The 20,839-nt window shown below is 41.1% G+C and overlaps 1 protein-coding gene across 1 annotated transcript; it reads right to left on the bottom strand.

Annotated features, from left to right (window-relative positions):
* Positions 1 to 7,073: 7,073 nt before the first annotated feature.
* On the bottom strand, positions 7,074 to 20,236 carry LOC138981261 (tripartite motif-containing protein 2-like). The gene is made up of 8 exons (XM_070354104.1): positions 19,877 to 20,236; positions 17,981 to 18,133; positions 16,514 to 16,729; positions 14,369 to 14,572; positions 13,502 to 13,771; positions 12,866 to 13,000; positions 9,842 to 9,958; positions 7,074 to 8,764 (listed from the first exon to the last, which is right to left on the bottom strand). Exons 1-8 carry the CDS (start codon positions 20,234 to 20,236, stop codon positions 8,372 to 8,374), a joined length of 1,848 nt encoding a protein of 615 aa, XP_070210205.1. The 3' UTR covers positions 7,074 to 8,371.
* Between the last annotated feature and the right edge of the window lie 603 nt (positions 20,237 to 20,839).

Genomic DNA, 20,839 nt, shown 5'->3' with positions numbered 1-20,839 from the left:
CTCTCCCTTTCTCTCTCTCCCTCCCTCTCTCTCTCTCTTCCTCTCTCTCACTCTCTTTCTCTGTCTCTCTCTCCCTCTCTCTCTGTCTGTGTCTCTCTCTGTCTCTCTCTCCCTCTCTCTCTCTCTGTCTCACTCTCTCTCTCTCCCTCCCCCCCCCCCCTCTCTCCCTCTCTCTCTCGTGTTTTCCGCCTTACGCTAATCTACCAAGATAATAATACAAAAAAGGTCGTCACAAAATTGCAGTGTTCGACTTCTTGCAATATAGCCTAGTCAATATAAGATGTTTGGTGGCTTGTTGACAGGCTAGCTTTTTTATTGGTCCGAGGGGAGCATATCGTCTTCTGTTTCATCTTTATCTACCAAGGCCGCAGGCCGAGTTCGGTTATGAATGAAAACTCGTGAGAATGATGACAATAAAACTTATTTTCTAAATGGTTAGACGTCGGAAATCTGGTGAGAACTGCGAAGTCTCGATGTTCTGAGTTCTCGAGGCATTTGAAGCATAACACAGATCATGTCTCGCGGATATTTATCTCGCCAGAGCTGCTCAGATTCCGAACAGGTGTATTCAGCCTGAGAAAGCAGCCAGCCTGCGGATTGTTGCTATGCGTTCAAGTGGAAGGGTGCTCTTAATCCACGTATAGGCCTATGCGGCATTTAGACTGAATTCAAAGATGTTTGACACGGGAAGAAAAGGTATCTTTTAAGTTCTGGGAGTGGGACAAAATGCGACTCCCTGATTCAAGAGTATTGACTTGAACAAGTGTCCGTTTTGAACTGCGTTTTCTTCCACCTTTATTCAGATTAATTAGACTAAACTGTATGTTGTAAAAACTGGCCAAATTTCTGTTAATTGTTCGTGTACTTTTACCTGCCTTTGTTTTACTTTCCAGGGATCGCCGCTTCAAGTTTGAAATCTGCGACATGGCCTTTTAAGGCGTATAAGACTCTGCAGAAAGACAGCCTGTGTTCTCTCCGTTTTTGTAACCGAGAATCTTCAATGTCACTGATTTTTGCTTGTTTATCCAATACAAAGACATACTGTTACTAAGATGGTGTCAGAGAGAAAAAACAAGTCGCGTAAGGCGAAATTACTACATTTAGTCAAGCTGTGGAACTCACAGAATGAAATTGAACGTAGTCCGCCGCTAGTGCAAAAGGCAGTGAAAGTGACGAGCCTGTTTGGCGCGGCAGCGGTTGCGCTGTGCTTCATAGCACGCTTTACTGTACCTCTCTTCGTTTTAACTTTCTGAGCGTGTTTTTAATCCAAACATATCATATCTATATGTTTTTGGAATCAGGGACCGACAAGGAATAAGATGAAATAGTTTTTGAATCGATTTCGGAAATTTAATTTTGATCATAATTTTTATATTTTTAATTTTCAGAGATTGTTTTTAATCCAAATATAACATATGTATATGTTTTTGGAATCAGAAAATGACGAAGAATAAGATGAAATTGTTTTTGGATCGTTTAATAAAAAAATAATTTTAATTACAAGTTTCCGATTTTTAATGACCAAACTCACTCATTAGTTTTTAAGCCACCAAGCTGAAATGCAATACCAAACCCCGGCTTTCGTCGAAGATTGATTTGCCAAAATTTCAATCAATTTAATTGAAAAATGAGGGTGTGACAGTGCCGCCTCAACTTTTACAAAAAGCCGGATATGACGTCATCAAAGGTATTTATCGAAAAAAACGTCCGGGGATATCATACCCAGGAACTCTCATGTCAAATTTCATAAAGATCGGCCCAGTAGTTTAGTCTGAATTGCTCTACACACTCACACACACACACACACACACACACACACACACACACACACACACACACACACACCACGACCCTCGTCTCGATTCCCCCCTCTATGTTAAAACATTTAGTCAAAACTTGACTAAATGTAAAAAGATCAGTGTGGAGTGTTACTGGGTGTCTGTTCTTGGGTTCGTACAAGTTCATGCATGTGTGAGTGTGTGTGTGTGTGTGTGTGTGTGTGTGTGTGTGTGTGTGTGTGTGCGTGTGCGTTTTCTTGGTTGACTCTCTCTCTCTCTCGAATTCTGTCAATTAGAACCCCCCCCACACACACACACATGCACACACACCCATAGAGTATGCACTCACAGCCTAAGACATACAGTTATGTCACAAATCAGTTTTACGAAAACATATGTCGCAAGCTACAATAAATCAAGTTTAAAACAAAGTATTTCAATCATTGCACAAGGTAATATGTCTCATCACATTTTTCATAATACATATACAAACAAATCTTCTCACATAAAACAAAAGCCAAATAAGATTAATTTTCTTGCGAGTCAGCGTTACAACAAACAAACAAACAAATGTAACAACTCGAAGCGAACAAACAACAAAAACAAAAACAAATGATCCCAAGGGAAAACAAAATTTGATTGCAGAGGGTAAATGTTTCCGTTCTCATATGCTGATCTTCCATGCAACATTTTGGTATGGACCCTTTCTACGGGCTTGTGAACTGAAACAACCCAGATTTTGGATTCAAGACTGTAAAAGCTACAGGCAAACCAGAAGCCTCTGCACAAACACATATTCTTTCTTTCTTTCTTTATTTGGTGTTTAACGTCGTTTTCAACCGTTCAAGGTTATATCACGACGGGCGCAGTGGCGTGGTGGTAAGACGTCAGCCTCCTAATCGGGAGGTCGTGAGTTCTAATCCCGGTCGCTGCCGACTGGTGGGTTAAGAGTGGACATTTTTCTGATCTCCCAGGTCAACTTATGTGCAGATCTGCTAGTGACTTATCCCCCTTCGTGTGTACACGCAAGCACAAGACCAAGCGCGCACGGAAAAGATCCTGTAATCCATGTCATTTCTTTCTTTCTTTCTTTCTTTATTTGGTGTTTAACGTCGTTTTCAACCACGAAGGTTATATCACGACGGGAAAAGGGGGGGGAGATGGGATAGAGCCACTTGTTAATTGTTTCTTGTTCACAAAAGCAACAATCAAAAAATTGCTCCAGGGGCTTGCAACGTAGTACAATATATTACCTTACTGGGAGAATGCAAGTTTCCAGTACAAAGGACTTAACATTTCTTGCATACTGCTTGACTAAAATCTTTACAAACACTGTGTGTGATACATGAAATGTGATATGAATGCTGTTTTTATATGTTATACTCTTACTTTCTCCCAAGCGCAAGACAAATTCTTCTATGAAAATTGAAGCCAATAAAATTTGAGTTGAGTTGAGTTGAGTTGAGTTGAGTTGACTATATTCTATACAAGAAACACTTAACAAGGGTAAAAGGAGAAACAGAATCCGTTAGTCGCCTCTTACGACATGCTGGGGAGCATCGGGTAAATTCTTCCCCCTAACCCGCGGGGTATAATCCATGTCAAAGTTCGGTGGGTTATAGAAACACGAAAATACCCAGCATGCCTCCCCCAAAATCGGCGTATGCTGCCTGAATGGCTGGGTAAAAACGGTCATACACGTAAAAAAATTTATTTTATCTTAAAGTCCCAACACAGCTTTGGACCACAAAGGTAATACTGTGGAACCAACCTTTTCATACCTCAAAAACTCTTGGAACATCAGGTCTTAAACCGGAGGAGTCTTAAAATGGAGGTACATGTATACTTACAGAGGTTATCAACAGAAAATCTGAAAGTCTTAAATTTGGGGGAGGTTTTTTTTTAAAAGAGGGTTTCCCTGTACATGTACTATAACTAAAATACAAAAATCAAGGCAAACACAAATTATCAGCTGCAAACTGTCACAAATGGACAATAATCTAGCTCTCAGTCTCATTGCAAGGAGATATACAGACCTGAGAATGGTGGATTACAGAACAAGTTACACATTTGTTAATTGAATCCACTGTAATGAGTCTTTGAAACTGTTGCAATGATTGCTTATTGTTGTCTTTCCATTGCATCCCCATGTTTCACTGAATAATCTCATATCATACAGTGAAATATCCACAAAATGCTTTTATGAGCTCAAAGTTCTGTACAAGTACAAGCTGAACTTTTCAAATTCATACAAAAGCAGATACAAAACGTGCGAACTAATATACATATGCACAATCATACCCTGTGAATTCACCCCCTTACTAATCCAAAAGCAGTTAATAATCACAACTGCACACATTTTCTGTCCTCTGTGTGAACAAACCTTGCGGCTTTTCATGGAAGTCATGTTGTCTTTCTTGCAAAAATTCAATATGGCAAAGCTTCTTTCTTTGTTTTACTGAATTTGTACAGTTATTGCAAAACCCATCAAATAAGAGATCAGCAGCTTCTACAGAGTATGTACAACCCACAAAAAAGAAGACAAAAAAGAAAGAAAGACAAAAAAATGGAAAGAAAGACAGAAAGAAAGACAGAAAGAAAGACGTACTTTTACATTTAGTCAAGTTTTGACAAAATGTTTTAACATAGAGGGGGAATCGAGACGAGGGTCGTGGTGTGTGTGTGTGTGTGTGTGTGTGTGTGAGAGTGTGTGTGTGTGTGTGTGTAGAGCGATTCAGAGTAAACTACTGGACCGATCTGTATGAAACTTGACATGAGAGTTCCTGGGAATGATATCCCCAGACGTTTGTTATTTTTATTTGATAAATGTCTTTGATGACGTCATATCCGGCTTTTTGTAAAAGTTGAGGCGGTACTGTTACACCCTCATTTTTCAATAAAATTTATTGAAATTTTGGTTAAGTAATCTTCAACAAAGCCCGGACTTCGGTATTGCATTTCAGCTTGGAGGCTTAAACATTAATTAATGACTTTGGTCATTAAAAATCTGAAAATAGTAATTAAAATTACTTTTTTATAAAACGATCCAAAAACAATTTCATCTTATTCTTCATCATTTTCTGATTCCAAAAACACATAAATATGTTATTTGGATTAAATACAAGCTCTGAAAATTAAAAATATCAAAAATATTATTTAAATTAAATTTCCAAAATCGATTTAAAAATAATTTAATCTTATTCCTTATCGGTTCCTGATTCCAAAAACATATAGATATGATATGTTTGGATTAAAAACAAGCTCAGAAAGTTAAAAAAAAAAAAAAGATACAGAAAAGCGTGCTATCCTGCTCAGCGGAACCACTACCGCGCTATTCTGGATCGTCAATTTCACTGCCTTTGCCACGAGCGGTGGACTGACGATGCAACGAGTATACAGTTTTGCTGAAAAAATGCAGTGCGTTCAGTTTCATTCTGTGAGTTCGACAGCTTGACTAAATGTTGTATTTTCGCTTTACGCAACTTGTTTATTAATGCACTTCTCAACCAAGTGAAATGCACACACACATGCACCCACCAACACAACCTCCTTCTCTCTATATTCCACATACACACAAACAAAGCACTGCATTTATACAAGCAAGCACCATGGAGCACATAACACATGCTCTTCGATGTGTGATAAGTATAAGTTACAGCTCCGTCCATCCATGGTATCGCCTGATATTTTGTCGAGACTGGGTCAATGAATATGATGACGTCACTCGAGGCTCTGCCGAGAGTGACGTCATTATATTCTTTCACCCCGTCGAGACAAAATATCACGCGATACCATGGATGGACGGAGCTGTAACGTATATATGGCATGACCAAAGTAAAGAGAATTTGTCATGGGATGTGGAAACAAATCATTGGAAATTCACCAAAGCCAAGAAGTTGTAGAACTATATTTTGTTTCAGTCTTGGCAAGGCCAGTTTTGTCCAGTTCCGGAAAAGACATCATGAATTCATTCACCCTGCCGAGACGAAAAAAAACAATTCCATGGATGAAAACGTATAAACTTATTATCCCGTGACGCATCAAAGCTAAATTTTGAAATGTCTTCACAACGTACAGATAACTTATAACGACATAATCGCCTTCACAAGACAGGAAAAACGCACACTTTGTTTTTCGTCTGCTACAAATCTAGTCTTGTTGGTTGACGGAGAGATTAAAGCTTCAATCGTACCTTCATCAACAGGAATAAATGCTCAATCCGCTGTCAGTTCGCAACTGAACCTTGTTTTTTTTCTTTAACTTTTTGGTTAACATTGAAACGGCAATCCAAAAGAGTGTTTCAGCTGTTTCAAGACACAGGCTTAGCTCCTTCTTTTGAGTTGCTTTTCAGTCTAAAATGACACCGGAAGCGAACAAATTGTCGCGTATACTGTCGTCACAAAAAGACGTCATGACAAAGTTACACGCAAAGCGAAAGAGACTTTGACGTACGTCATTTACTTTTGTTCGGAATTTTCCGTCTGTTCCTAGCTTGTCAGTGAAGACCTGACGTGAGTAAGCTTACCCAAAACGTCTTTGTTCTCTATTCACATTGCAGCTGTGAAATAATCAGTCTTGTGTCTCGGTCGTGTAGGTACAGAGTTTGCTTCTGCAATCATTGTGTTCGTGTTGATGACGGCTTCATAAGACAAATCAGCGAATCTATCGTGAGGAAGACGTTTAGGTACAAATCACCAAACCCAACCCATTTTTGTGTGTGCATTTTTCTGAAGAATAAACTGCATGTGGTTAATTTCATCCATTTAATGCTTGTCGAAACGAGCCATAAGGCTTTAGAATAAAAGATTTCACGCATTGCTTGACCATCTGATCACAGATGAGGTCGCAGTTTGTAGGTTGAATCTATGAATCGGCCAGAGATAGATCTGCATTTCTGGTACGACCTTCCAGATTATCAACAGCGGGTTCATGGTCGGAATCAAGAGGTCAAATTTGCGTGGCTCCCAATCATTTCATAAAAGATTTCCATTTTCTTGTTTCTGCGGCTGCGCAAGTTATTTTGCCCAGGTCATGGCCGAACTTTAGGCCTACGGAGAAATATCGCTGGATATTTTCTCCCTAGATTAACAGAGACAAAGAAGGGAAGTCATGCTGTATACCAGACTACCACAGACATGAACTGACACAGACTTGTACCACCCCTGGATCTCATTTCTTATACACTGAGCACAAAAAGTTAAGGATATATTTTCAGTGGTATAGCCCAGATGTTAAACAGCAGTTTTTTGGTCAGAAATATACGTGTATTTGAAGATCAGTTTTTCTTCTGCTAAAAAATGTGTTTCTGGAATCTGAGCAATATTTGGGTGTGACGTCAGAGGTCCGTGACCACGCCTACCCTCAAAAATTGTGTTTTTTGACGGCATGATTCACTTTCAACCGCCAAAACGGTAACTTAAACTGAATGATATTTTACATTTTTTACACCAAAAAGTTTATTTGGTGTCCTACCTAACAAGTCATACACATTTCGTTCAAATCCGCCGCGCAGTCAGGCTGATCTAGCGTGTAAAAGAGAGCGACCACAATCCTGAAAAACAGCAAAAAATCCAGGGTTTTTATGGTGTTTTTGCTCTAAGTACTGGAACATATACCGATGAGGGTCTTTGTCATCGTTCTGTGAAATTTAGAGAGGCTGCTATTTGTAGTTTTAGATTTATTGCATATCAACTGCGGCTACCCAGCAAAAACATCACAAAAAACCGGGATTTTTTGCTGTTTTTCAGGATTGTGGTCGCTCTCTTTTACACACTAGATCAGCCTGACTGCGTGACGGATTTGAACGAAATGTGTATAAACAGTTACATCTTTTGGATGTACAAAATATAAAATATCATTCAGTTTAAGACACTGTTTCGACAGTTGAAAGAGAATCATGCTGTAAAAAAACGCCATTTTTGAGGGTAGGTGTGGTCACGGACCTCTGACGTCGTACCTAAATATTGCTCAGGTTCCAGAAACACATTTTTGATCAGAAGAAATACTGATCTTCAAATACACGTATATTTCTGACCAAAAAACTGCTGTTTAACATCTGGGCTATACCACTGAAAAAATATCCTTAACTTTTTGTGCTCAGTGACAGTGTACATGTACAAAATCAACACGTGTCAGCACTCACTCTAAAGACTGAGATTAATTAGGTGAAGTCTACTTCACAAAGTTCGCTGCACGAACCTTTGGCACTGAGTTTTGTTGTACTTTGTGAAGTCTTTGCGAAGTCCACTTCTGGCTCAATTAAGAACAACCTTTACGTATTGTGTCTGTGGTTCAATGAAAAAAACACTTGACCACTTCAGTCCCGCAACTGTCAGCAGACTGATTGCTGAATCAGCACAGCAGAAGAGTCAAGATGGCAGACTAGTACCTCTGGTACCTCTGATGAGAGGACACTTCCCAATAATGGAGATCTTATTCTGTCCCTTTGCCATACATTTTGACCAAACTATACCTGGCATGTCAAGCCACCTGCAATGAAGGGATACTTTTTGCTGGCCCCTTGGGTATCTTTTAAAACAGGTGCCCCTGTACTCAAAACAACAAAAAAAACCACTAGGATCACCAATCACAACCTACAAATACAGGCTTCTGTAGATCTTGCATCCCGAGTTACCGATCAGAACAGCGTCCCAATCTTGGCTGAAAGCCACAGCGGTGGGCTCGACAATGCCTGCCGAATCCACACCCTTCAAAAGCCCTTCGAACTTGGCCTCAGAAGAGTTTGAGAGAACGTGAATGCCGTGTTTCCAGTCTGCCACATACACCCTGCCACTTGGGTGCGTGCAAACGCCCCACAGCTCTGACTGAGGCAGGGGTGACTGGTAGACGTTTTTCAAGGTGAAATTTCGTGTGAAGACCTTGATAAACTGCCCGGCGTCAGACACAATGATGTCTCCGTTGTCTGCCACTGCCACATCCATCGGTGACAGGAAGAAAAACTTGCCATCAGCATCCTTCTTCAGCACCTTTCAATTAAGGAAGAGGACAGATATAATTTCCAATGGTTATGAGCGCTGATATGGGTTTTTGTTTTATTATCAGAGGTTACAACAAATTCCTCCAGCCTATGAGTTGCTTAAAATACATTACCAAATAAATCAAACTTTTCTTGAATATCCAGACTACTGACAAATGCTGTTTAAAAGTATGCAGTTACCACTTGGGCTCACTTGAAGGTACTTGCAGGGCCTAGCATTGGAAAAAGTGAGTTCAGCTTACAAAGGCAGGGGTCTGGGGGCCGCAGGAGGCCCCCAGTGGGGTTCAGGGCTTTCCCCTGGTGGGGGTTTGGGGGGCGAAGCCCCCCGAATTTGAAGATTTTTTTTAGATTTTGTACCTAAAATGACCCCCCCCCCAAAGAAGATTGAGCAACTAAATTATGCCATAGTCCATAGTCCGTATCGGCACATTACTTCTTCTGACTTGCATTCCGCCTTCGGAACGAAATCCAGCCATTCCCACTTCCAGGAATACCTGGATGCTTTGTCACTGAATGGCTGACCACGTTCAACAATGTCGCTTCGAGACATTATTTCAAGTCTAGAGCCACAAAACACCGGCACAAAGCATGCTCGCGCGATGCCAGAGGAAGTGCGTGCTCAAGCAAACTGTCAAACCGATTGAGAATTGAACCGAACGGCGCACAAAACGAAAGCTGGGACTGTTTGGGTTTACCGTTTGGGAATAACAGGTTTTTGCATTTCGGCGTACACCAAATCGAGTTCCGCATACTGGAGATGTTATTTCGGCGTAAAGTACGCCGAACGGCTTACAATGCTAGGCCCTGTACTTGAATTGGGCAGCAGAACACACAATAAGAGATCTTTTTGCACTCTTTGTTATGGCTCTTTCTGGCTCATTTGTTCTACTTCTCCTGGTTTGTCTCTTCAAACCCTTTTTTGCCTGACACTCCCTGTCTGTCTGCTTGCATGGATATTCACATTATTTGAGAGGGTAGAAAAGGAGGGCGCTACTCTTTCAACAAACAAAAACTCTTGCAAACAAATAAATGGACAGTTAGTCTTTTCCATTTTTCACATCCCCACCTTCCTCACAGCTCCTTTGCTGGAATAATCCAGAACATAGACGCAACGATCGTCTTGGTCACACACGTAGACCAGACCATCACTTGCAACAGTCAGGCCACGGGGCAGTGACAAACCCTGTTAAAAACAAAGCCAGCAACTCATTAGATAGATCTACACAAGAAAATCAACAACATAATGTTCTTTCCCACAACCCTCTCTCTCTCTCTCTCTCTCTCTCTCTCTCTCTCTCTCTCTCTCTCTCTCTCTCTCTCTCTCTCTCTCTCTCTCTCTCTCTCTCTCTCTCTCTCTCTCTCTCTCTCTCTCTCTCTCTCTCTCTCTCTCTCTCTCTCTCTCTCTCTCTCTCTCTCTTCTCTCTCTCACACATTCTTTCATTCACAACCTTCCTCCTGTTTTATGCAACACCTGGAGTGGTTAATCTCATTCCCGCTGAATTTCAAGCTAACTCATTAAGTGACTGTGTCATTAAGTAACATGTTTTGACTTCAATCAGCTAAAACTTGACATCTGACACCACCGTACCATTCGTTATATTTCTTTTGGTAGCCTCACGCCAGCTTCTGTCTGAAACGCGCTAAAACTTTCACGTCTACAAAAATGCTTATATTAAACATACCGAACAACATACATACTAATAACGATACACAGGGTAAGATACGTGTGTACAGCGGAACTCACACCCCCCCCCCCCCACCCACAGTTTAAGACTTCCCTTTTGAAGACCTTGATTTTTCTGTTCATAATGTCTGTACATTTACCTCCATGATTTTTTTCAGATTTTGGAGGTCTTGTACAGTACAGTGGAACCCCCAATTTAAGACTTCCTCCCTTTTATTTTATAAGACCCTGTGACAAATGGATTTGTACATAATTCAGTATTAAAAGTATTTAATACATGTGTACAGATTGGCTAGCCATACTTTTAGTTATCACGGCTCGACTGTGTGATAGGAGTGTCACATGTTGAGATAGTGAGCTGATTTTTGTGAACTGTATTGTCATTGGCTACTATTGGCCAATGAGAAAGAAGATGACTAAAATATGACAACCTTGAAGCGGCCATATTCATATTCGGTAGAACATCTGAAATCGCTCTCGGGAGAGGGTGTGTTTACTCTACACTGTTGTAAGATGTTTCTCAAGGAGCAGTGAGTCAACTGTTTAGTGACTACTGTGGAATGAATCTGAGTATGATTCAAATGCTGTGAGAATACAGCATCCCGGTGGGAGCAGGGCGCGCTCGACCGAAGGGTAGACGAGGTGAGAAGAGGAGCGTCCCCTCCTTGCGGCCAGGACCAGTAGAGTCGGCGCAGGGTTGTAACGCAGCGCTGGAGAACTTGCATCTGGTGTGTACCCCATATCACCATGAATGTTGACATGTCATGGGTGTGATATGGTGCAAGTGTCGGACCCGCTGATTCGTGAGTAAACAGATTTGTGCGACCTAGGAGAGTGTGCGCACCCACAGAACTGTGTATGTGGAATAGGATTGTGCGAATCCAGAATAACTTGTAACCACTGAGCTGTGAGTTGGCAAGTGAGGTAGTTGTGTAGCAAAGGATTGGACGAATCCAGAATAGTGTGTGCGGCCACTGAATTGTGAGTTGACACGTGAAGTGATTTTTTTTTTTTTTTTTTTTTTTTTTTTTTTTTTTTTTTTTGTTGTTGTTGTTGTTCCCATAATTCTGTTATATAATACATTTTCAGCGGGACAATACATAACAAGTTAATTAATCCAATTACAGTACTAGTTTTCAGCACAACATCATACAGCGCATATATAAATAACTTTACATTAACAGCACAATACTACTAGTTATCTATATTCTTATACACAGTTCAATTTTACTAGAGATTTCGAAGTCGAGCTTGGTTCTGAAATAAGATCTTCATGTTAGTTTTTGGATTTCCGTACTTAAACTGGCTTACGCACATTTTCGATATCAATATAAGGTGATTAATTATGAAGGTTTTCTCTCTGGGGATATCACGTGTGAAATACCCAAAAAGAGCCTCTTCGCAGCTTAACTTTATATTTTTGCCTGTATATTTAAATATGTACCCTTGACATTCCTGCCATATGGGTTGCACTGCTCTACACTGCCAAAAAAAGTGCTCGATGAAGTCGGTTTCGTTACAATACTGACAGAGATTTGTTTGACGAATTCCCATCTTATGTAGCAAAATATTGGTGGGATATATATTGTGTAAAATTTTCCAATGCAATAGACGAAGACGGGTTTCTGTCGAGCATTCGTTAGCTAATTTCCAGTGTTTATCTTCTAATGTAATATTTAATTTGTTCGACCAAAATCCAGCTGAGCTTGGCTCCTTTATCTCATAATTTAACATCTTTAGGCGGATTTGGCGTGGAGATAATTGTATAAATGGCATATGATCAGAACGGGCCTGACCTGTATCACGCAATAATAGAGCTTTAATGGCAGTCTGTATTGCATTATATTCAAATAGGCGAGACTGTTTATATCCAGTTCGTTCACATATTTCACGTGAAGTGATTAGTTAAGTATGTGTGATCCTTGAACTGAGAGTCAACAAGGACGACATCATCGAGGGAGAGGCTTTCATTTCATCCTACTCAAGCTGATAATATGTTGTATTGAATGAAAGAGTCTTTTGAGTGGATGTGAGATATTATATTTATATTTTGTTGTGATTACGGGTAAATACTTGTGATTGCTTGAATATAGGTACGAGGGCAAAGGGCAGAAATTGTGTTCAGTCTTTGTGCCTTGTTTGAGTGTTGTGTGTGTGTGTGAGACGGGAGTTGGTAAACAGAGTAGAGCACGCATTTTTCTTTCTGATAGAGTATTAACAACACACAGACATTTACACGCAAGTACCAGCCGTAACAGACCCTGTTTTTTAAGATCTTCTGTTCATATCCTCTGTTAAATTACCCCCATTTAAAGACTCCCTCCTTTTTAAGACCGGATTTTCTCAGATTTTTGGAGGTCTTAAAAGGGGGGTTCCACTGTGCCACACTTTCATTCTGTTCCCTACCTTAGCCAGAAAGCTGACAAAGTTTCCATTCAGGTCGCAGACAGCAACAAACCCGTCCCCGGGGCAGGCACCAGCATCAGTGACCAACACTCGCTCGTCTGGTGTCAGTGCTACTCCCCACGGCTTGTGAAATAACTGGTTAGTCAACAAAATCTATGACTTAGTAAATGCTGTTCAAATTTCAAAGGTGAAATAATGCTGTCAAACTGGCAAAGAACTCAAAACTGTCATATGACTCATTTGTACATGTAGTAGCAAGGTTAAAGCAGAAACAACTTCTAAATATGGTCCACTATGTTCCCTTAGCTTGCAACAGCATAAGTGTGTTTAGGCCACACAACGTGAAATAACAACATAACAACCAACTTGAGCAACATCACATTCCCGATGGTATATCTGCTTCATGTTACTTGTAGCTAGGAAGCGGAAGAAAAGCAGTTTACATCTGCTGCCCACATGGCCAAACTGAACTTTATTTCTGAGCTCATGCAATGTCTACATCACACACAAACATGAAAGGGGGTTGGGGGATGAAAGGGGGGAGGGGATAGAAAACTGAATGTTTGCTTACTTTTTAGAATATGTGTTGTCTTATACTCACAAATAAAGTGATTATAGTAAGGGAAGAAACCTCACCATGACTTCTGAAAACTGAAACTTGGGCAGACCAAACTCCAGCCGGGGAGGGCAGCAAAAGACTCCATTGTTTCCCGCCACGAAGATCAACCTCTCCGGCAGTGACCCGTACGCCACAAAGCCACTGATGAAGCCTGCCTCCAGACTGTGCCGCACGTCGGGAACAGTGGCGAAATGAAGGCGGTCCGCTCCTGACGGGAAGCGCAGATTCTGTGCTGAAGCTGCCTCTTCACAGGTAGTGAGATGTCCTATGGAGTCTGCCTTCAGATTCTGGTGAAACAAGTCAAACAGAAAAGATGCGCTCACTTCATTTCTCAGTGACCTTCTTCTCCTTAAGCTTTAGAGTGGCTTCACTGATCTGCAGACAACATTGCTCTAAGGTCTTTTGCAAGGAGTGCTCAAAGATGCTACCAGTGCAGCTGATCTAAATTGTAAAAACACGTGAAACATAATTATGAAACTACTTTTGACCACTGAATACAAAATATATATGCAAGGGACAGTCCATCCAAACCGTAATGCCATTTGCAATATTTTAAACTACTCTGACCACTGAACCACAAAATATTTTACTTTCTTGTTTTGGAGTGGGTTTTTTTTTAGAACGTATGCCGACCTTCTCATGTTAATCCTAATCTGTCCTCTCAAAGGAATCACCCGAAATTGTAAAATCATAAATCTCATCCTGCTTCATTTCTACAATTCTATAGTTCAGCAGGACATTTTAAAAATGTCACTCATAACAAGCAGGAAGTTTAGAACAGAAACTTCAGCTGGCAATTTGGTGTTTCCCGAAAAAAAAAAAAGCAAAAGGAAATGAAAGAAAACAAATCACAAAAACATAAATATTTTTCAAGGTCATCTCACTGAAAGCAGAAGGGGCGCAGGGTGGAAACTGACCACCCTGCCACCTGGTGGAACAGTAGGAAGCGGGGTCAGTTGTCGCAAATCTCGCTGAAGGTCGTTGACCAATCGCATCCCTTCTCCCAGATCTAACGACTTTTGTGCAACCTTGACTCTGTCTCTCAACCTGTCCAGTTGACCTCTGCGACCTTCAACCTCTCCAAGAGACTGAAAAGTAAATAAAACGTCCTGTATTATTCTGTACTGTTCAAATGAGTAACTTAAGCTAGAAAACAAAATAACAATCAAATGCAATATACTATAGATAGGGAATACTACATGGCTTGCTGTGTCGTACCAGATTTACACGAGTTGTTTTTTTAAACAGTGAACTGCGAGCGAAAGCGAGCTGTTCACTATTTGAAAAAGCAACGAGCTTTTCTGCACATGTTTTTCATGGTTGCTGACAACTTGTTGACGCCGACAGATTGGCGCTTGAACCATGGAAATTCTTCAGATGCAACGTTTGTGTTTGTTGCACAATAGAAGGGGGAACTTGTCTCGGAGTAACCTTTTGGTCGGAGAGCTGCGTATGTTTTGTAAACTGCGACAGGGCAGCGCTTATCGTTCGACGCCCAAGCTTTCGGACAGATATCACGCACAGACTTTGGATTGTCGCCCTGGCATGTTTTGGATTGTCTTTCGCAAAATTGGAGATATTCTCTGCCACTACTGTCTTCATGCAAGGACACGTCTCCCCACTGCATGTGCCTGTGAGGAGTCACGCTGCGCAGACCAAAGTTGACTGTGTTTTGCCACCACAGAGTATTCAGGATTGCTTCGGGATCTGCCACAGCTTGTCAACATCTTCATCTTTCAAGGGTTGAGCCCTGTAAGGTAAGTTGCCACAACCTTCCTGTTTAACAATCTTCTGCTTTGTCTCAGTTGTGCAAATTCGGGGCCGTCTATAACGGATGCACAGTACTTTTTAAGACTTCAACTGTCGATGGATGCTGCTGAGAAGGCCCCTCAGCGTGGATGGTTCATACTCTTTGCCATCCGTTTTTTTCAAACTCATGAAAAAAGAGCAGAGAATAGTTTTGCATAATTCTTGTGGTTGGATGGTGCTAATGTTTCTTTTGTCCCCGTGTTTCACCATGAACGTCGATAGGTCGATAGATCGTAAACCGATTTTCGGAGAGTGTTCTTGTTCTTGTTTGTCTGAACGAATGAGTCTATTGGAGAAAAATTATAAATCATGGATGACTCACTTTTTTCTTCATCGACTTCATCATTCGCGTCATCACCAAACATGTCTTCGAACAGCTCATCACTCAAAAATTCTTTCAGTGTTGACAAATCGGTTTTCGTGGCAGTTGCCATTTTGTTGCAAAAGTAGTTCTTCATGAATATGTAATTACTAATTTACATAGCTTGACCTTCCGGTTGATCCCATGTACTACTAATTTACATAGCTTGACCTTCCGGTTGACCTCATTTACATGATATACACACGTGTGATTTGAACGATTTTTATCTCACGGGTATCTCTCTCACGTATGTAGGATAAACAAAAAGTACTACTTTCCACTAATAGCTGGAAAAAGAAATCTAAAGGATTAACATCTGGTAGGTCCAAAGAAACTGATTGAACTTTCACTGTTCAGTACTCAGCTAATTTCTGTTAAACGTTTTCTTCAGATTCAAAACAACTGAAAAATTCATATTTAAATGAACAGTAAAATTCGAAAATAACAAATATTTTCCGTAATTCTTAAACACACTGGTCAAAGAAACCTGTCCTGTCAGAAAGTGTGGTCTCTTTGTATGCCTACCTTTACCTTCAGAAAAGAAGTAAACAGCTGGTTGCAAAAGAAAATAAATCCTGATTTGCCAAACATTAATGGAATGACAAATTCCTTTTTCTCACATTGGCCCTATGTCTTCAGCTACCTGCTCATGTAACTGATACTGTCTTTATCTTACATAAACGCAGTACAGTGGATCTCCTTTCAAGACACCCCCCACCCCCCAAATTCTAAGTCTTTCCCATTTTCAAGACATTACTTTTTTCATATTTTTATCCCATAACCTCTGCAAGGCTCCCTGCCTTTTAAGACCTTATTTTCTCAGCTTTTTGAGGTCCTAAAAGGGGGGTACCATTTTTACCTTGCTCAGGTAGTCGTCAGCATCAGTCAATTTGGTGTACAGCTGTGATAATAACTGATCTTGCATAGCCTCCACCATGGCCACCAGTCGTGACGTCGTGACGTTTATGGCGCATGTTGCCTCAGACATTTGGTCAGACACCATCTGACGTTGGTGAAAAATCTCTGCCTGTCGTGTGTCAGTTTCCTCCATCAAACCACGCATAAGCTGCTCAATCTGAAAAGTATTGAGGGCTTTTACGGTATATTTTGATGCAGACTTACATAGTACATGTAGCACAAACACGCACACAAAAACAATTTGTTTAATATAAATCCTGCATATTAACAGCAACTGCAAAAATGGTATCAACCAGCACATCTTCTGCAAAATTATAGAGGCACTAGAGTATATGTACCAGTGAATATCTCTTTTGTCTTTTAACATTATTCGTCTCACAAGCAATCAATTTGTTTTCCAGATTTAGGTCATACAAGGTTGCTGAAACAACTCCCACCCCCATGTGAGTCACAAACTGATTTAAAAATTATTGCTTTTCCCCACAGGAGACTAAAAGATACCCATTCAGAGTCAGACATGTACTTGAAAAAAACAACTGTACTAAACATCTTCAACAACAAGAAGGGCAAAGCCCATACGACTCACATGCTTGACCTCGACCTTTAGGGTAACTAAACCTAGCATTGACATCATACACTAAGAACTGCTTTACACATTTTTCCTACCAAAATACATGTGACCTTGACCCAAGGTCAAGGTCATCCAAGGTCATGCAACACAAAGCTGTTAATTCAAGACATAGGAAGTACAATGGTGCTTATTGGCTCTTTCTACCATGAGATATGGTCACTTTTAGTGGTTCACTACCTTATTTTGGTCACATTTTATAAGGGTCAAAGTGACCTTGACCTTGATCATATGTGACCAAATGTGTCTCATGATGAAAGCATAACATGTGCCCCACATAATTTTTAAGTTTGAAACAGTTATCTTCCATAGTTCAGGGTCAAGGTCACTTCAAAATATGTATACAATCCAACTTTGAAGAGCTCCTGTGACCTTGACCTTGAAGCAAGGTAAACCAAACTGGTATCAAAAGATGGGGCTTACTTTGCCTTATATATATCATATATAGGTGAGGTATTGAATCTCAAAAACTTCAGAGAAAATGGGAAAAATGTGAAAAATAGCTGTTTTTTAGGCAACATTTATGGCCCCTGCGACCTTGACCTTGAAGCAAGGTCAAGATGCTATGTATGTTTTTTGGGGCCTTGTCATCATACACCATCTTGCCAAATTTGGTACTGATAGACTGAATAGTGTCCAAGAAATATCCAACGTTAAAGTTTTCCGGACGGACGTCCGGACGGCCGGACGGACGGACAGACGGACGGACGACTCGGGTGAGTACATAGACTCACTTTTGCTTCGCATGTGAGTCAAAAATGTAATCAGGAAGAGCCTCACTGTTTTCAGTTGTTGCAGACTGTTGGCGTAGAGATCTTGGAGAGACTTCAGACTGTGGTCTTTGGTGGCCGGGACTTTGGAGTGACTGCGCTTGCAGGATGCACAAAGCCATAACTGGCACTGCAGGCAGTATTCCGTACATGCTCTTGTCTCCTAAAACACAAAAGCTATACTTGTTTGAGTTACTTCCACTCACAATGACTCTCAAGGCGTTGTTAACTGTGGACGGTTTTTTGTTTAACTCTTGCAACATCATGAACTTACTCCAGAACTGAACAGAACCTAACAGAAAGATGGCAACTTCCAACAGTGGTGCGCGATCACGTGGTTATCAGTTTCGTGCCATATAACGGCCACATGACGTCATCACAAGAATGACGTAATATCAAAACAATACGCACTCGAGTGTATACTGGATCGATGAATCTGTATACACTCCGACAATGAAAAGCTCTGTTACAAATCTGTAGCCAATGAAAGGCCCCCTAACAAGTCGTTAGGAAGTAACCAAGGAAAAATCAGTCTGACGTACGGACTTCTGCTATCTCTTTTTCGGAGTGTCGAGGGTTGGCAACCTAGGTTTCTAGGTCAAAACACACTCCAAGTGTGTTCCAAACTCCAACAATAAACTGCCGTGAAGCATCAGTTTCATGTGTGTGTTTGTTTTTGTCTGTGTTTGTTCCAAGCGTACTTTGATACCATGAATCCAAAGTGAAGAGTACCTTTGCAAAATGGCGTCGAATGACACTCAGAGTGTTGATGCGGTTTAGTGTCTGGTCTTTTAAGTACACCCGGAAAATGTAATCTACGTCACAGCAAAAGAATGTGCAGCATCAGATTGTTTTCGTTTCTTTGAACTCTTCTTATAATCAACTGCTCTGCATTCCTATCGCAAAGTGGTGTCGAATGGCAAATTGGCTTTGCGACCGGAAGTTAATGCCGGAGTGTAAACAAGATTCTGACCCCTGTATACACTCCGAGTGCGTATAGCCAGTGCGTACATTTTCAATGCTTAAGTTCAACATTACCCTATTAATAGGCGACTTGCCCTATCGGCCAGCGCCGCGAAGTCGCGCGATAAATCTGCAATACCTTGAGTGGTCTTGCGAGACCTGCCTCAAACTGCGGGCATGTTTTGATAGCTCTGTGAGAGGTTGCATGCGTTTCAGTGCAGACACTTCGCCTTGAAAATGGCGAATTTGCACTGCGCAGCAGTGGGCTGCAGCAATGTTAGCCGCAAGAATAATCCTAAAGTTCGTTCAAAGTACCCAAGCATGGCCCGTACACAAAAGGAAAGGCGATGGAGTTTTTTTTTAACACAAGCCAGAGAACACCAGCACTTGTGAAGCGATGGCTGAATTCTCTTCGACGTCAAAATGACTTGCCATCCCGGTACTCTGTTGTCTGTTCAATAACTTTATCAGCTTCAGTTTCTTGTATCCTAAATATTGTATTTTTCTTTCTTTGAGGTGTTTTTGCAACTTTGATACTTGCAATCGCATGAAAATTCTGCTGTTCGGTAGCCATTGTTTAGATCAGTGATTGTAGTGTATGGAAGGAAAGATAACTCTTGAGAGCAAAAACTTTGCCCGCAGGGGAGTGAACCTTCCTTATCTTTCGCACCGGAGAGCTATCCAAGCGGGGTATCCAGGTTTCCCAATTGCTTCGTTTCCGGCCGATTTATGTGGAGCACGTGATGCGCACAAAACATATTGGCGGTCTAGAAGTGTCGTCTGCGCAATGATCGCGGCGGCTTTCTTGACCGCCAAGGACGACCACGCACGTTGTGAGACGTCATTCGTTAGACCTCAATTGTGCAAGTTGGCTATTACCCCCCTCAACCTATAGCCTACAAATTATACATGCGAGACGCAATTTCACTCATTCAAACCTCACCTCGCACAGGGGACACTCAGCAGCCGGTGGCTCAGTGGGTAAGCTTTCACCTGCACCGTCATCTTTGTTTTTACTGCTGCCACCTTCCCTGACAAAGTGAACTAAACCCGTGATGAGGAAATTGTTCTGCAGTTTCCTCGCATCCCCTTCCGGAACAGGGGCCGTTTTTTTGCATAGTGGACAGATACATTGCCCGAACAGGAATTTGTTGTGAGCTAAGTAGCCCTGTATGCACGCCAGACAAAAGGTGTGTTGGCAGGTGAGAACCTTTGGTTGGTTGTACACCTGCAGGCAGAGGGGACAGGTGAGAAAGTCATTCTTCAGCTCGTCCACTTTCGTATCGCTGCTGTTGGTGGCCATCTTGTGTTTTCTAGAACTTTACTTTCAATTTCGAACTTCCGGTTTTCATGGGGGGTAACTCGCAAGTATTCCAGATCCTGGATCGTCGATGGCGCGGGTAGTTAAAATCATGTTTCTCTCTCATGACAAAATATACCTAAATCGTGTTCAGCTCAAACACTTAACCAACCAACCGAATGTGTGTCCCTACATAGCAGGTTTTCATAAGACTGTTCATTGCCCTTGGGAGTAGGCCGTGTATGACTGGTGCATGTAGTGATCATGTACCACTCACTGTATGTGAATTCATATCCAGGATGTTCAGGTACAAGTTTCTCCCTTTGTGAAAAACCTGAATATAGTTGATTGTATTGCAAAAACAATATAACATATTTATTTGTTTTGGAATCAGAAAATAATGAAGAATACGATAAACGTAATTTTGAATCGTTTTATAAAAAAAATAATTTTAATTACAATTCAGATTTTTAATGACCAAAGTCATTAATTAATTTATAAGCCTCCAAGCTGAAATGCAATACCAAAGTCCGGCCTTCGTCGAAAATTGCTTGGCCAAAATTTCAATCAATTTGATTGAAAAATGAGGGTGCGACAGTGCCGCCT

This window comes from Littorina saxatilis, linkage group LG12 (genome assembly GCF_037325665.1).
Source record: "Littorina saxatilis isolate snail1 linkage group LG12, US_GU_Lsax_2.0, whole genome shotgun sequence".
Taxonomy (NCBI): Eukaryota; Metazoa; Mollusca; class Gastropoda; order Littorinimorpha; family Littorinidae; genus Littorina; species Littorina saxatilis.
This window is presented reverse-complemented; position numbering and strand designations above follow the sequence as displayed.

Excerpts from the sequence above, each read along its gene's own strand:
- LOC138981261 (XM_070354104.1), bottom strand. The coding sequence starts at position 20,236 with ATGGCCACCAACAGCAGCGATACGAAAGTGGACGAGCTGAAGAATGAC. Across the intron at positions 18,134-19,876 it reads CTGAGTGTCCCCTGTGCGAG|GAGACAAGAGCATGTACGGA; the intron begins GTGAGGTTTGAA and ends TTTGTGTTTTAG. Across the intron at positions 14,573-16,513 it reads CTGACGACTACCTGAGCAAG|TCTCTTGGAGAGGTTGAAGG; the intron begins GTAAAAATGGTA and ends TTTACTTTTCAG.